At 48.3% G+C, this 16611-nt stretch overlaps 1 protein-coding gene across 6 annotated transcripts; it reads left to right on the top strand.

Moving 5' to 3' along the window:
• The first annotated feature begins 883 nt into the window (after positions 1–883).
• On the top strand, positions 884–16117 carry LOC107076619 (uncharacterized). Of its 6 annotated transcripts, none has more exons than XM_015340809.2 (10): positions 1815–1893; positions 4581–4677; positions 4944–5145; positions 7102–7211; positions 8575–8779; positions 9279–9402; positions 9512–9774; positions 11036–11497; positions 13250–13519; positions 14051–16117. In XM_015340809.2, the coding sequence occupies exons 2-10, from the start codon at positions 4598–4600 to the stop codon at positions 14588–14590; spliced, it is 2256 nt and encodes a 751-aa protein (XP_015196295.2). In that variant the 5' UTR covers positions 1815–1893; positions 4581–4597; the 3' UTR covers positions 14591–16117. The 6 variants fall into 6 exon arrangements, with proteins under 6 accessions (XP_015196294.2, XP_015196295.2, XP_015196293.2 ...); XM_015340807.2 differs by lacking the exon at positions 1815–1893 and adding an exon at positions 1918–4470 and having other exon boundaries at positions 11039–11497; XM_015340805.2 differs by lacking the exon at positions 1815–1893 and adding an exon at positions 1919–4470.
• Positions 16118–16611: the final 494 nt, after the last annotated feature.

Below are 16611 nucleotides of genomic sequence, written 5' to 3'. Positions count from 1 at the left end.
TTCAACAAACCCTCGGATACGATTCTCAGGCCGGCATGGGGTACTGTATGACAGGGAAGACTGGGGCAAGAGGAGTTTCTCTACTCATCAACCATTACAGTTTTTTATGAACATCTTTAAAAAAACCAAACTATGCCCGTTCCATTGACTCCATGCCCCTTCCATGCTAGTCCTTTCACCAAAGTTGCGATCCACTCAGCAGTGACGCAGCTCAGAATATGTGGTAGTGTGAAAGAAAGCACCATGCTGGTTCTGCACCTTCAGGAGGTTGACCGATCGGGACTCGAGCACGGTCACTCCCAAGCACCTCCAGAGCCACACCCAGGGGAATTCCTCTACGCTAAAGAGCTGGTACTCATACAGCTGGAGGATGCAATACTGCCCAGGTATCCTAGGGGGAGACATCCCCTTCCATAACACACTTAGTGCCAGGTGACCCCTGTTACAGAGGTTCCCATTTTTGGAGGAACATTTAATAACGTAGCATCCATATCGTACAACATTACCTGTACCAACATTACACATATCGTACAACCAAACACGTACTACAGTTTTAATTTGTGTGCAATATCTACAAGATTTCAAATGTATTTTAATATTGTTAAATCTGTATTTAAATTGTAAGAATCTTGACAGCGACGGGAAAAGACTACATAACACAGAACTACCATATAAGAGCATTTATGAAATCGATACACTACACAACCATTGGCCAGGAATTGCAGTAATGTACGTTTGCGTTCCTGTCGAGAAGCAAAATGCCTGTATAAAAGTTTTCCTCTGGCTCTCCGTGTTTCTTTTACATAGAGAGTGACGTAGCTAGGCGGAGTTGGGCACCTTCCAGCGAGCTCCCGGAAGCAGGAAGTGTGGACGCCATCTTGTTTGGGTCAACTCTCGCTTTTCGCCCGTATTTTAGTCCCCGTCAAGCGCCTGGGTTTAACTGCGATGCCGCAGCAGTGCGCTGCCTTTAACTGTTCGGTCAGGCGCTCAGCGCGCACAAGGGACCACGGGATAACATTTCACAGGTAATGTTGTACGATATGGATGCTACGTTATTAAATGTTCCTCCAAAAATGCAGTTTGTCCAGCGTCGCACGGGCCCAACGACGTTCGCTGTCTAACACTAAGTTATAAACCCCAAAGTAGCACAAATACTAATAAAGTTAAAAGAGTATATAAATAACTCCCAATTACCTGTGGTATAACCCAGTGAAGATTAATTCGCATCTGTAAAGACGTAGGGGTGCATTTGAGGTGTCAATCTTCATTGTTTAACTTTTGATATTTAACATTGAAAGCTTTAGGATCGCATCGGGATTTGGTGTCAGATGTGCTTTGATTTATGTACCTTACTTTGTATGGTCGCTTTATTTTGCCTGGGTTATAAATCAAGTATTCGACCAAAACGACATGCACATTACTAATGTACACGCCTTCCCTTCAGTTTTAAAAGTTATTTTCTAAATTTCTCTATTCAGAGATGTGTATTATTTAAAAATGGTTATTTAAATTGTATTTATTACACCTCTTAAGACCTTTACTGCTGTTTGTTGTCGTTACTGTGTAACTGTTTTAAACCGAAATAGCACGAACGACAAATAAATACCGTTTTAGAAACTCAGTGAACCGCTGTAAATATTTTACTGTTGTAAAACACATTGGTGTTTTTTGCCCCCACATGCTCCTAGCTTTCCGAAAGACGAGGTGCGAAAAATCCAGTGGCGCTTAGCTGTGTGCCGACAGGGTGCCGGCAGGACTCTGTGGGAGCCCACGAAAAACAGCTATTTGTGCAGCAGACACTTTAGACCGGAGATGTTCGACAGAACCGGCCAGAATGTTCGCCTGAGGGAGAACGCTGTGCCCACGGAATTTGATTTCACGGATAAGACGGAGGTATGTCCTATTAAAAAGTGGGTTCTTCAGCCCTATCACCCCCTAGACCTCAGAACTGGAGCTCAGCAGATGTGAGCCTGGCCAGTACCTGGAGGAGAGACCTCCTCGGGAAGAGCTGAGGTTGCTGCTGGGAGAGGTGTTAGGGGGGCCAGTAGGGGGCGCTCACCCTGTGGTCTGTGTGGTACCTAATGCCTCACTATAGTGACAGGGCCATGACAGTGTAAAAAAGGTGCTGTCCTTTGGATGATTTTTAAAACCTAGGTCCTGACTCTTTGTGGTAATTACAAATCCCAGGGTGTTTCTTGAAAAGAGTAGGGGTGTTACCCCAGTGTCATGGCGATGTTGCACTGGTGCTGAGCGTACTGGTGCTCTCTGGCCGCCGTTGCGTCATCCAGGTGGGGTTACACATTGCTGCTGGTGGAGGGGAGTCCCCAGTAACTGTAAAGAGCTTTGAGTGGAAAGCACACTATATGAGTGTAAGGATCTCATCGGTTAACTCGGCTTCCTTGCTACAACCCTCTTTCTAGCAAGGGAGTGGTGAGGCGAGGGCCGTGCTTGTGCACGTTGATGAGGGCTCTTGCACTCCGGTCTCTGAAACTGGTGCAGTCGCAGCTGTGTGCCGCACGCACACCATAGACCAGAGTGCACAGGGCAAAACGCTGCAAGAACTCTCAGGTGGACAGGGGTGTGCAGTAGTGGTGAGGAATCTGCACCCGGGGACAAGCCATGTCAGTTTTCAAAACTGGGGATTGTATTTCCTTATGCTTATGTTCCGTGCTACCAGTTGTGTGTTGCTTTGAACAGTGGTCAGCTGCCAGTGTCATTCTTATTTACCGTCCTGTGGCGGACTGTGCACTGTGTGGTGTTGTGTATTGTACTGTGCATGTCCCAAGGGGATGGCGAGAATAAGAATCCCAGTGTACTATGCATGTACATATGGCAGATAAACTCCCTCTCTGTTCGGTTTCCCTTATCTGTACAGGATGTACAGTAGACCTAAATATTTTGTACCAAGAAAGCTGATGAAACAGTTGTGTGTAACATAACACCCCACAGCAGGGAGTTTCCCTGTTTTAAACCTGTCTCCTAACTCCTTGGAATAACTGTCAGCTTTTGCCAATACATTCGAGGAGTGATGGATTCCCTGTGTGTGTTGGATCACATAATCCCGTTTCTGTTGCCACAGTACGGTTCTGTACAAAGATGCCAACAAGAAGACTGTGACCCCCTGTTATTGTACTTAAGAGCTGTAGTGTGTTGAAATCAGCACAGCCTATGCTGATGGTATGAGGGGAAATGTTTCTGAACTGTTGCCTAGAGGCTGTGTGCCAAGCAGTTACTGCACTAATTCACTTTTGCATCAGCTTGGTCACACTTTCTAATGAGAACCAGGGTCTCCTGCTGAATCCCATGAGTACCTTATGAAGTGTTCTCATGGAATTAGAAGGTGTGATGGAATAACCCACAGGATAATGCTCGCCCCTAGCTTGAAATAACGTTATCCACGTTGTGAGTTAGTAACATTTTCTAACAATGGCCACGAACCCTATATTCATGGTGAACTGCGTATGAAGGATGTTGGGCTCGGGCTTCATGTCTTATTCCTTGACAGCTTTGTGAGAATTCACTAGGATTCTTTTTTTCAGTTCAGATTCTGAGGCTGAATGTTTTGTGGGTGTTACAGCACATGGCAAAATGAAGTTTGCTCAACCCTGCGGTTAGTGTTACCAGTGGAAGAAGATGCTGAATGTTGACCAGGGAAAAGCTCAAACAAGGGCTCGAGCACCGCGATCTTGCTGGTAACTTCAACAGCAGTGTTTCCTAGCTCTGGTCCTGGTGATGTCCTAGGTCCTAGGGCAGCACCCCTACTGTGATCAATGCCTTTAAGTGGCGGGCTTGCTTGTTTAAACCACAGGTTTACCTGTTCCTGCGCTCTGCCCCCAGCTTCAAAAACACCCAGTTTCTATGTGTATGATTCCCAACAGGACCTGCAGTGCATCCCAGGCAGATGACTGAAATCCTCTTTGATTGAAATGTTTGAGAGAACAAGGCTGAAGATAAAATGCAGAAGGGAGGGTATTTGTCTGAAGAAATTCTGTTATTGACCATCTTCAGTATGGAGTGTGTCCTATTTACCAGTTTGACAAACAGTATTAATTGACAAGGTGGGCAGTAAAAAATCAGAATGTGGTGAAATTAACTGGGGGGAATACAATAAAGAGATTGTCAACATGTTATAAAGTAGGATTTACTCGCATGTTAGTGTAGAGGTCTAATACTGCAGTTTGCACTGTCATCGCTTTCAGTGCCGGGTATTAACATTGCTTTGTCTATATGTAATCCACCCCAATCCCTATAGACCGCGCTGCATCAAGTGCAGTTTTAGCAGTCTAGTCTGCACATTACGTCATTTTTACGCGCGGGGACAGTCGCCATCTTGTCTAGGTATTGGGGGATCTGTGAGTGTGTTATTGTGGTTGTTCTTTTATGTTTAGTTATCTTAGAACAGGTGGCGACTCGTCTAGTGAAATGCAAAACCGTTTTTGTTTTCTAATATGCAAGTAAAAGTATTTTACGGTAAGTGTCGCGCTATAAAAACAAGAACACCACCTTTTCAAACTGAGACTGCTACTGTCAATTAATTGTTTTGCATAAATTGGATACGATGTTCTCTTTCCCCTTCATAGCGTTCATATTATACGACATGCCCGTCTATTGCGCTGCTATTAATTGCTCAGAACTCCGCAATGAAGACACGTTGAGGAGGGGAATCAGCTTCCACGGGTAATTAACTAATATGAGCTATGAACTTGCTCGGTGGTCGTACGTGCATGCTTTTAGAGAATGAATATCGCTTAAAGCATCAATTCGGCAACCGATGTTTTGCGTGCTGTACGGAGAGATTAAATATGTAAAACGTTTTGTCCTGAAGGTGTAGCAAGTGCATGTTGAGAATTATTGGGGAAGGACATTTTCACTTTTAAAACCGTGAAGTTTAAAACCGGTGTAATGTTCGGTTTTGATGTGAAATGTTTTGTCGTAATATTCAGTTTTCCAAAGAATCGGTTGAGAAGAAATCAGTGGAGACTTGCAGTTCTACGGCAGACCACCGATAACAAACTTTGGGAGCCCACGAAATTTAGCGTTTTGTGCAGCAAACATTTCAGAGAGGAAATGTTTGACCGAACTGGGCAAACAGTTCGCCTGAGGGATCACGCTGTGCCTACGGAATTTGTCTTCGGAGTTAGGAAGGTAGGTGTTGTGTAAAATCCCTTCTCCTTATGCGCTTGTGGACTCGGCTCAAGTGTTTTCAACGACAGTTAAAAGGCGGAGCGATTTCATGTCCGTCATTTTTGTTGTGGTATCCGATTACGTCACATCCTGTCTTAGAATGAGGTCGGCCATCTTTCGCCGGTGATAAAAGTATAGTTTCTGTTAGGAAAGGTGCGTATTATTTGTATTTTATCAACAAGACTGAACAAATGCTTCATTATTGTATATACCTTAGGAATGTTGCTTTAAGCTAGCAGATGTTAGTTTTATCGGATACAGACGGATTAAACGCTTGACATTTAGAGCGATGCAGTGCCTTGAGAAAGTCTACACACCCTTTCTAAAGTAACGCATTTTGTGGTCTTAACAGCCTTAAATAAGGACGCCTCCAAATCCGAAATTTCTACCTCTATTTACACATTGTTACGAACAGCCATGCCAGTGACAAACACATGCTCGTTTCTGAAACGTGATTACAAATACAAAACCCTGAAAAATGGCCTGGATGAGTGCAACACCCCTTAGTGACAGTAGTTGTATATTGGCTTTGGTGTAACCAGTTGCTTTCCAGATCGTACAGCAAGCTAATTAGCCCCCTCCTGTGTTCAACTGTCGTAAGTCTGGCGATTTTAGAATAAAATCATCCTTCCTGCAAGTCTGATCTGCTGGGTAATGAATCTCAGCTAAAGATTTGGCTCTGGGCAACAAGGAGCTGTTCAAACACCTCTGGGATAAAGCTGTGGGTTTGATTTATATGGACATAAAAGGAAAATAAATTCGGACTTAACGAGTCTTCATTTCAGGCTGTTAGGCCACAAAATGTTACTTTGGAAAGGGTGTGCAAAGTTCTTTAGGCACTGTAAGTTTTAGAGGTTTTAAAATACATCGTGGACTGTATATACCCTTCACTGAAATACAGTTTATGGAATCTAAATGATCAATTTAAAGCACAGGACTTGTCGTTGTGTGTAGATATGAGAGATGAGAGAATATTAATGTGTTTCTGCATGTCCTCAATTCAATTCAAGCTTAATTGTCCCCTAGGGGATTTTTTTTTTTTTTTACGGCACAGTCAAACAACACAGTGACAAATAAACATTATCAAAAGGGAAGAGAATACAGTAGTGTCACAGGAGAAAAGAAACAAGAGACAAGGTAGTTACTTTGCATTGTTTAAGAGTGTGATTGCAGTGGGGATGAAAGATTTCCTGAGTCTGTTGGTTTTACACCTGGGGGCACAGAGGCGTCTCCCAGATGGGAGGAGTGTGAATTCTCAATGAAGGGGGTGAGACACACACTCCCTGATGCTTTTGGCTTTCTTAGTCACCCTCTGTTTGTAAAGGATGCTAAAGTTGATTTGCTAAAGCTTGAATTGAATATCCTCTGACCTAAAAACCTATAAGTGCTCAATTTCTGAGAAATGTTAAATAATGTAATTGGATTATTTTCTTCACTTGGGGTCTACAGTGTTTCAGTTTCTGTACTGTGTCAAGGAATGGGGCGTGGGAGGGCAGATTGGGCGTGCTTAAAAGGGTGATGTGATCAAAACAGCGCACCAAAGAGCAATGTAATTGGCTCCACATGCAAGAGAGCTCAAGAGTCAGGGGTGTGGTTGAGGTATATAGGGGTGATGCATTCCCATGTCGCCTGGCAGAGGCCACAAGAGGGCGCTACCTGCCAAAGGTGTACTTCTGATGTGGGGAAAAATCCAGGAAGTGTTTTGGACAAGGATCCAAACACCTCTCATTTAAAAGACTGGTTAAAGTCAGGGAGGGAGTCTTTTGTTCATGAAGAGATCAAAACACCCAGATCAAAGTCCCTGCAAGATTTAGGCATTGCCATAAAACAGACAACTGGGGAATTTTATTTGACTTCTTTCCCTGACATTCTCATGTTTGCCGTCTCTTTGAATGGGGCTCTGCTGTTCTGTTCCAGGGGTCTGCTGAGGACGAGTCCAGCCTGGACATGCCTTCCAGCTGCGTCGCCGTCAACTGCTCCGAGGAGAGGAGCCAAGACACCTTGAACAGGGGCATCACTTTCCACAGGTACGGAGCTGCACTCTGGTGTCGGCTCTGATAATCCAAATGGGGGGAAAAAATGCTCAGTCTTAAAGGTGTTGGACCTCACCTGACATATCATTCGAGCAGGCTTGCGTCTGTTTGAAGTTCAACTCCTTAGAGTCGACCATTGTAAAGGGATATTTGTAAAGAAGATAGTTGTGTATTCGCCTCTTTCCCGGAACTAGCAAAGGGAATGCATGATGGAGCCATTTAGTGAAGTCCAAATAGGAAAAAAAAACACTTCCATTATTAGTGTAAATGCCAGTTCTTATAGCAGGGGTGGATAAGCTATGGACCGAGGACCATATGTGGCAGGTTGGGAAGTTTTATTCGTGCCCATGTCACATTTCAGAATAGTTCAAGTAGGGAGCTGCGTCAGCATGCGTAGGCTACAAAGGAACAAGTAAAGGTTTATTCCATGCTGAAAAAGAGAAGAAAGGAAACGCGCTGTTTTGGCTGTGGAGCCTTCTTCGGGTGTGAAGAAGTCATTTCAGAATGGTCAGCCTGTAATATATATTTTTTTAATTTCAGTACATGAGCATTAGATGGCGCATTACAAACATGCCAGCCTTTTCTCACTCAGAGGTCAGACTTGCACTTCTTCTCCACTTAATTGTCAGATAACCAAAGTTAGCATCACAGGAATTGCAATTAGAGCTTATTGATCTCCAGAGCATCACTGTCTTTAAGGAAAAGCTCATTTCTGTCAAAATGGATGAAAATTATTGAATGCGACAAGGTTTCCAGACATCTGACTGGCACCACAGAATATGCTGGTGTCTCTACCTTTGTACATTAAGCATGCTGAAGATCAACAAGTCCCATCACAGAGCCCAGCTTACTAATGAGTACTTGAGCTCTGTACTGCAGGTTTCTGCTTCAGAAATAACGTCAGGCTTTGATTTCTGTGTAAAGAGGGCTGACCAGCTGCACTGTTCCTTTTATTCAAGCATGTTGGTTCCATTGTATTTAGGCAACAGGTTTGCATTTCATTTTGACTCTGAATACTTCGATTTTTTGTTTTAAAAGATGTGGTAGTGTAATTAACTAGTATTAGAGGCCCAGCTTTCAATTTCTAAAACTTAGTTTTGGCCCAGAATTTGACAGAATTTTGTGATTCTTGTCCTTTCTGTTCAGGGGAGAGAAAGATCCGCTTATCAAATTTAGAATGTGGAACTAGCTGCCATGTCATGTAGTTGATACCGTTTTCCCTGGGATGCTTCAGGAAACGTGCTGGGTGAGACCCTCGGTTTTCCACATTATGGCTGAGTAGCCGCGCAAACCTCACGGGACAGGAAGGAGCTGCTCTCTCTGGGGGGCCTTCACGTTTTCGCTGGTTCCTTCCCAGGTTTCCTAAGGACCCGGTGCGCCGCAGGCAGTGGCGGGCGGCCATTCGCCGGCAGACGCCCGACAAGAGGCTGTGGGAGCCGACCAAGAGCAGCGTGATCTGCAGCAAGCACTTCACCCCGGACACGTTCGACCGCACCGGCCAGACGGTCCGTCTCCGCGCCGCCGCCGTGCCCAGCCTCTTCGACTTCGCCAGCAAGAGGAAGGTAACATCCCTGGGCCACACCCGGCGGCGCTAGGCTGTCAGGCGGCTCAACCAGTAAAGGCTTTTGACCTTGGGTCAAGAGGTTGAACTCTGTGACTCTGGTGTTGCTCAGCGTAGGAATTTAGGATTCTATTTTTTATCACTTTATTTTGGGATGACTCCAGCGCTGTGTTTGATGCCTCTGTACCATGAGCTCTTTAATGACCACATTGCTGATTTAACATACCATCTGTTGATCCGCCGATACAATCTGCCATCTAGTCCCGGAGGTTTGATTAAAATCGGCTACAGGGGTGCCACCACAAGCAGTTTATCTTCAGGTGTCACGAGGCCCCAAATTAACACTGCCTCCCGACCCTTCCTCTTTTTTACGTCCCACGTTTTGCCTGTCCCGTGCCCCTGGGGTCCAGATGGTTACTGAGACCGTTTGTAGTTTTCTTCGTGGCCGTCAGGACGCTGGGTTTGGGGATAATGAGCCGCCCTTTGTGCTCTTTCGTCAGCGAGGCGAAGAGGGCGAGGAAGAGCAGCAGGACGGGAAGGAGGAGCAGCCGAGGTGCCGTTGCAGGGACCGACGGAGGAGAAAACAGCCGAGAGGTGCGAAGACCCCAGCTCCAAGCACGCCAGGTACCGGCCCCCTTTCCCGTTCAACGTCGGGTCGCCGAGCGAGCTTGCAGGCTGGCTCAGCCCTGTCCTCCCTGCTCACGTGTCCTCCCCTCCCTCCCTCCCATCCCAGACGGCGCCTCCAGTATAGGAGACCTGGTTCTGGCTGCGGAGCTGATGGAGGTGGTCACCGACACGGTGCGGGCGGTGCAGCTGGGCATCCGGGTCCAGCGCGGCTTCGAGAACGACCACGGCAACTACTCGCTGCCCTCCGACCCGGCTGTGCTCAGCAGCCTGGTCCGCACCCTGGCGCAGGACCAGCACCGGCAGGAGCAGGCGCTGCTCAACCTGAAGGTGGCGATGGAGAACAGGGACAAGCTCTTCCAGAAGAAGAAGGTACGGTGCCTGGGAAAACTACTCCTCCAGAGAATCCCCAGCTTTTCTCCTTTTCCTTTCAGCTCGCTGTTCTGGAATATCCCTCTGTTGAGGTAGAACAAATATATTCCCGGGCCTGAACCATTTTACTGCGCCATCTGCTGATATTGCTTTTGAGCTAAGTGTTTTGAGATGTGACCTTTAAGAGCGCTATATAAAATAAAAGTTTTTTATTATTATTATTATTATTATTATTAAATCACTGATACAGATACCTTATCCTGGAGAGCTGCTGAAAACGGTCTTCCCTTAATGACTTGATTTGCATCAGTTGTTCATTTCATGGGTCTTGATGATCAGTTCGCAGCCTTTTATTCATTGACAATTATAAGATACCAATCCAGCTTGGTGGACTGTGGCCCTCTGGGGCCTGGAGCAAATATCTCCGGTTTAAAGGAACTTTTTAGTCTTCTAATGAGAAGGACGGCCAAGGGAAACTTGGCTCAAGTGCTTAAGTGCTAGGAGACGGGAATTGAATACCCAGTCTTGTTGTCTACCTGGTACCTTGGCTTATCTCAAACATCTGGGTGAGATTAATTTGCTATTAACAGCAACGCAAACGATCACGGTGGCCCAAATGGCCTCATCTCGCTCTTAAGGACACTAAGCAGTTGAGGCTCATTAATCCATTTCATTTGCAATCTTTGTTCAGCCTTGTTAACCTGTCTCTCCTCTCAGCTTTTAAAAGGTCAATATCTGATCAATATCCAGACCAATATCTGGATATGGGATGCAGCTCTTATTTCCCTCACCTGAATAGGGGTGTCATGTCAAGGGTGAGCCCTTGACGGTGGTACGGGATATTAGCTAATTACTGAGCTCACCCAGCTCTTTCACAACAGATCTCCTGAAGCAGGTTTAGCTCTGTCAGAGGGAGCTGTTAGTTGTAGTTAAGCGATCAGTTGGAGTAAAAACCAGAAGCCATGGAGGGCTCCTCTAAACCCAGGACTAGGGGTGCCCCATTCTGTTCAGAGGGCAGCTGTGTGTTCAGGTTTCGTAGATCAATTTAAAGCAGTTGAGACAAGAATAAGCTGATGTGGTCCATTAAGAACGTGGAATGAAAACCTGCAGACACCACCAGGATCATTGTCGGATAACTGAACAGTTCTTAGATAACTAATTCGGGGTCTCCCGAGCTTTCTGGGCACGCTGATTTCAACTGAGCCAAGATGCAAGCGGCCGCCCGAGTAGTAAAGGAGCCCTTCCTGCTGTGATGATGCAGAAGCAGTGGGAGTGGGAGCTGCACATGGCGACGGCGGCCCGCGACGCGAGGATCGAGGCCCTGGAGGACCAGCTGGCCCAGCTGCGGGCCGAGGGGGCGGCCACCCAGCGCGAGCTGCGCCAGGCCCGGGCGGAGGCCAGCGCCAGCGCGGAAGCCATGCTGAGCCTGGGCACCCAGCTGCGGGAGCGCCGCCACCGGAGCCAGGTGGGCACGCTGGCGGCCTGCGCCCTCCGCGGCAGCCCCAAGTGGCTGCGCTTCTACACCGGCTTCGACAGCTACGCCCGCTTCCTCGCCTTCCTGCACTTCCTGCAGAGCGGGGACGGATCGGGGCTCTGCTGGCAGCAGCCCTGCCTCCCCGAGGAAGGGGGGGGGCAGGGAGCCGGAGCGGGAGCCCCCGAGGGCTATCTGGAGGTCACGACCCCAGCTTCTGAATGCAGCAACTTCGGTGGTGATCTAACGCAGGTAGGGACTTGTGTAGAGGGTGGCGGTACAATCTGAATTGTCTGAGCCTGACCCCTTTTAGCTTCAACCATGTTTTTCCTGTTTGGTGGATAGATGCATTCCCACACCTAGTTTTAAAGCTACTATAACGTTTTCCTATCAGCAAAGCCTAGGAATAAAAACCATGTCGGTGTGTGCAATTGGATCGTGAGATGCATTATTGTACTCTGCTCTCCACCGTCCTTCGCCTATCGCAAGCTCATCATAGCACAGGAGAGGTCTGAGTCTTTGGCTTTGCGTCCTAGAAATGTTTCTCTTTAGATGTTTTAATGCCTCATTTCTTCCACCTGTATTTAACATGGTCCTACAGATCCGCCAAAAGTTCCCTACCTAAGCACTGACATTTCTTTAGGCCCCGAGTTCTGAAGGAAGCTTTGAAAATGCTGACCGTGCTCGTTGTAACAGGATTCTGTCTCCTTTGAGTTTTTATTAAGTTTAATGTTTAATGTTCTCGCATCCTTTATGTCCCCAGGTCTTGTGCCTTTCACTTTAGCTCCACAACTGACTTAAAGGCTATAGCTTAAGTTTCTGCATCTGTATTCGGTTTTGCATACATGTGTGGGTTCACATGCTCAGCCAGCAACTGTGCTCAGCAGGAGCAGAGGTTTGGACCCGAGTGTGCTCTGACGTTAGCCAGCTCGTACCCACTTTCCCCAAGCAACGGGGACAATAAGCACCACGATTGGCCAAGGCGTCCTGTGCTCAAGGCCTGCTGTCCCAGGCCACGCTGGGCGCCCTCGCTGATGTGGTTTGATGCAGCTGTGCGTGCGTGCAGCAGTGTGAAAAATGGTGGACGTGTCCTTCTGCAGGGAATCAAGCGTTCATTGCCTTCCCCTCTGGAGACCTGCCAAGCTTTTGTTTTTCTCTGCAGTTATGATCTAGCTGAAGCAGACTAATGACTAAGGACTCTTTTACAGAAGAAAATGAAAGCAAGTATCATGACAGAAGGAAAAATAGCTGGGGATCATGCAGAGAACAAGTGCACAGTGCAATAAGGAAGAAATATAGCCACTGATTGCAGATATAAATCATCAGTATCGCTGGCACCATGGTATATAGCCAGCTGCACACTATTTGTTCCAACTACTCTGATACTATTAATACTATTGTCTAATCTGATTACAGGGGAACTCTTCAGATCTCCCCCTCTCTGTCTCTTCGGTCTTTTTAAACTGCCGTTGATTACATAGCAGCTTTTCCATGCGGAACACAAAAATATAACTGTGTGGCCTGATGACATATGGGTATGAAATGTTATACTGCCTTGACCTTGGCACGCTGCAGCCGTTTTCAAAGTTGGGTGATGGTTTGGAGATTTGCAAGTATTTTTTGTATAAGCGCCTCAGGTAGTGTTGAGCACGTCAGTCCCATTCTTGCCCAGACCGTTTGTGCAAGATGAAAACAGGAAATGGCTTCAGGTTTTCAATTCGTTTATTGGTTCAAAGATCCAGTCTAGCCATTTCACAAAAGATCTAAGATTATGCTTGGACAATAAGCATGTATTGGTAAAAAATTACAATATTAAGTACATTAATAGGCATTAGGCCGCCACGTGCGATCCTGTCCTTTAATGAAGAGTAAAAACCGAACAGGATCAATGCGAGACATAATCGCGATGAGGCCCGTTCCAGAAACGGGGCGGGATCTCGCCGCAGGGGGGCGTGCCCCCCCAGCCCGGGCGCCTGACGGCTGCCCGCCTCTCCGTCTCTCCAGGTCTCGGACGCGGAGGCGCCGGCGGACCTCTGGACGGCAGCCGGGGCGGCGCAGGCGGACGGCGAAGGGGAGGCGAGGGAGCCGCTGCGCAGGACAGAAGGGGGCGCCCCCAACCTGCTGAGCGCCGAGGACCAGCTGCTGCTGGTGCTGGCCCGGCTCCGGCTGGGCCTGCTGCTCCAGGACCTGGCCTTCCGCTTTCGGGTGGCGGAGTCCACGGTCTCGCGGATCTGGGTGCACTGGATGGAGCTGATGCAGAAACGGCTGCAGCAGGTGAGCCCAGAGAGAAGTCTTACAGCCCCGTCTTGATTTCTGAAACGGCGCCCGAATCGGATCTTTTCACTTCAGCTGTTCGGGCCTGTGGGGAGCCAGTGATGTGAGCTCCTGCTGTGCTTTTCCTCCGGCTATCGTTGCGTTATAACTAACAACAGCAACTTTTATTTATAAAGCGCCCTTCCAAACCCCCCAAAACACTGGGATAAAGAAAAAAAAGACAAAAAAAATACAATTAAACGTAAGAGCAGAAAACAAATTAAACTTATGTTTCTGGAGGTGGAACGTAGGACAATCCGATGCAGACTTTGGTAAAAAGGAAAGTTATAAGTTTGGGTTTGAACAGATTCAAAGAGCTTGTCTCTTGTAGAGGAGGATGGAAGGTCATCTGACACACTGGAGCGGCAACAGTAAGGGCTCAGTCCCCAGAAGTGTGAGGCTTAGCCCTAGCTACAGTGAGCAGCGGACCAGCCTCAGCTGAACGGAGCCTCCGGGATTGAAGTCTAACGAGTTTCCAATAATCCTTTCCAGATCCCAGTGAAGTGCAGCCAGCGCTATATTAGCTTTTTCCGGCCCAAGCACACCCTCATCCTGGGGGACGGCCTGACCCTCACCGTGCTGGAGTGCGCCGACCTCCTCTTCGAGGTGCCCTCTCGAGACCGCCAGCGCGGCGGCGGCTCGGACAGGGCGGGCGAGGGCCCCCCGGACCTGGTGTCCCAGCCTTACCGCGCCCTGTGCCCGCGCCGCGGCTGCGTCCTGGCCTCCCCGGCCGGCTACCTGGGCTTTGCCAGCGCCGTGCGTCTGGAGGAGTGGGAGGCGCTGGGCGCCGAGGACCTCCTGCCCAGCCAGGCCCTGCCGCCCTACCTGTTCGACGAGGCCCCGGCGCCCGCCCTGCCCCCCGGCCGGCCGTCCCGCGAGGTGCTCAGCGTGCGCAGCCTGACGGACAAGGCCCTGAACTTCCGCTACCTGAGGGCCGTGCACCCGCTGAGCACGGCCGCCCAGCTGGACCGCGCCTGGGAGGTCTGCTGCTACCTGGCCTGCCTGCTGCACGAGCCCATGGGCCTGAGATAGGCGGGAGGGGAGGCAAGAGCAGGGAGCTGCGGTCCTGCTTGGGCTCAGTTCTGCGGGAGTCTGTGGGCCCGAGATCTCGAGAGAGAGAGAGAGAGAGAGAGGGGGAGCCGCCAGGAACGGCCCGTCTGCTCTCCCAGCAGATGGAAGAAGAGAGCCGAGAGCACAGTAGAAGCGCAAAAGGCACCGGTCTCTCTGTAAGAGGGAGAGCAGGGCCTCCAGAATGGTCCACCCACAGGATCTCTTCACCGTCTGCTTCAGGGCCGGAGGGAGAGGAACTTCTCGGAGCCCGAAACCGTACGGGTCCCGGGCCGCAATGCTGTGGCTCAGAATTTATTCCAATCCAGGGCTCTACTTTCTGCTGTGATTTTACAAAACTAGACTCGCGTTTTGTTCAAAAGAGCTCTGCTGCTGGAGGTAAACGGAGATGGAGTGTTTTTTTTCCCCCATCGGTATGCCGTTTTCATTTGTGTGGTTTTTGTCCTCTTTCCTGGGGAACATTTTCTTAAGAAAAAAAAATGCGTCGCTTTATTTTCCCAGTTACCTAGCCCAGCGTGTGAAAGGCTTTTTGTTATGATGGGTCTTTTTTCAGAGAAGACCTTTGGCCCCGATGTGTTATGTTGAGGAGAGATGCATCCATTTTTTTTTTGTGAGCATTTCCTTGAATCTCCCTTTATAGCCATGCGGTTTATAATCGCCAGTGTGCTTCGTGCCTGGGCAGAATGAGGACAGGTCGGTGCGCCGCTCTGCACCACTCATCTTCCATCACGGCGTGGGCTCGGCCCTGCCCTGCCCAGCGCCAGCGAAGAGAGAGTGCTGCCCAGGTGATTGGTCCCCTCAATGTGGAGGAGTCCAGTGCCAGTTTGTCGCTGCTCGCACTCCACTTCGGAACGGGACCCCCCTGCTTGTTCAAGCTCATCCAGCTTCATCTGTTGCAAGTTCATGTCCTCGTGTGAAACGGGTGGTCACTTTTTCAATTTTAAGGGCTGTTAAACTTACCCTAGGTTTGTTAGCCTTAAATGTTGATCAGCTTCTTCTAAAATGTGCGGCGAAGAGTGAAGGTGGAGGGTGGTGTGTAGAATGTATGAGCAGTGCCCCCAGGGGTGCTTCAGGACTGTGTAATCTGTGGTCCTTGTACGGTGTAAGCCTTTCACTTGCCAGAGAGGTGTTCAATTAATGTTGTAACTGAGTCTGAGTACATGCAGAGTCTCTTGTCTGCAGTTCTACACGAAATTGCCTGGTACTGGCTGTGTTTGAAGTGTGTTAAGCAAAAACTCATGCCATCCTCACTGAAGGTGTGGTGGGTGTGCGTGAGGCACGTTAAACCAAAGGTCCACAAAAGTGGAGTCATTGAGAAATGACTGTACCGGTTTTTAGGACTTTTTGTAAAAATTTGTTTGAAGAGCTGGATTTCGGTCCTAAATACACTCAGCCCCGCTTCACGTTCTAGGAGCAATCCTCCCACCGAAACGTTTCAGCTCATGGTTTTATAATGTAAGATCAGTCAAAATAAAAGCCGTAGTGGTTTGAGTTCGTCTCTGGCTCAGGATTTGAATTCCAAATGCACACAAAGGTTGCGGGATGCCAAGGTGGTTTGGGCTCAGCACTCCTGACCAGAAGCCTGCTGTCCAGTTTAAGTTGCTTGTAGTTGTGGAAGAATAGAACCATCTGAGTCTCACCAGCACTGACTGTTCTCCAGACAGGACTGCTGCACCCAGCTTTCTGTGTTTTTCTTACTTTCTCTAGCACTTGGCCTGGCACTGTTGTAGACGAGTGTGGTTTTCCTGGATCCTGCAGCTTTATGTTGTAACAGCTTGTAATCTCAAGAAACGCAGCAATAAATCACATCCACCCGATTGTTTTCACAGAGCAGTCAGTCACAAGGCCGTGCTTGTGTCTCGATCACACAAAAACTTACCTGACACTTATTACAAAGAATGAAGTTTTCCAGTAAAAGTTAAGTTTTTGTTTGTGATGGGGTCCTAGTAACTTACCATCTTCTGCTGCTATACTGCTGAAGGTCC

Source organism: Lepisosteus oculatus, chromosome 3 (genome assembly GCF_040954835.1).
Source record: "Lepisosteus oculatus isolate fLepOcu1 chromosome 3, fLepOcu1.hap2, whole genome shotgun sequence".
Taxonomy (NCBI): Eukaryota; Metazoa; Chordata; class Actinopteri; order Semionotiformes; family Lepisosteidae; genus Lepisosteus; species Lepisosteus oculatus.
The sequence above is the reverse complement of the archived record's forward strand: the minus strand, read 5'-3'. Positions and strand labels throughout refer to the sequence as shown.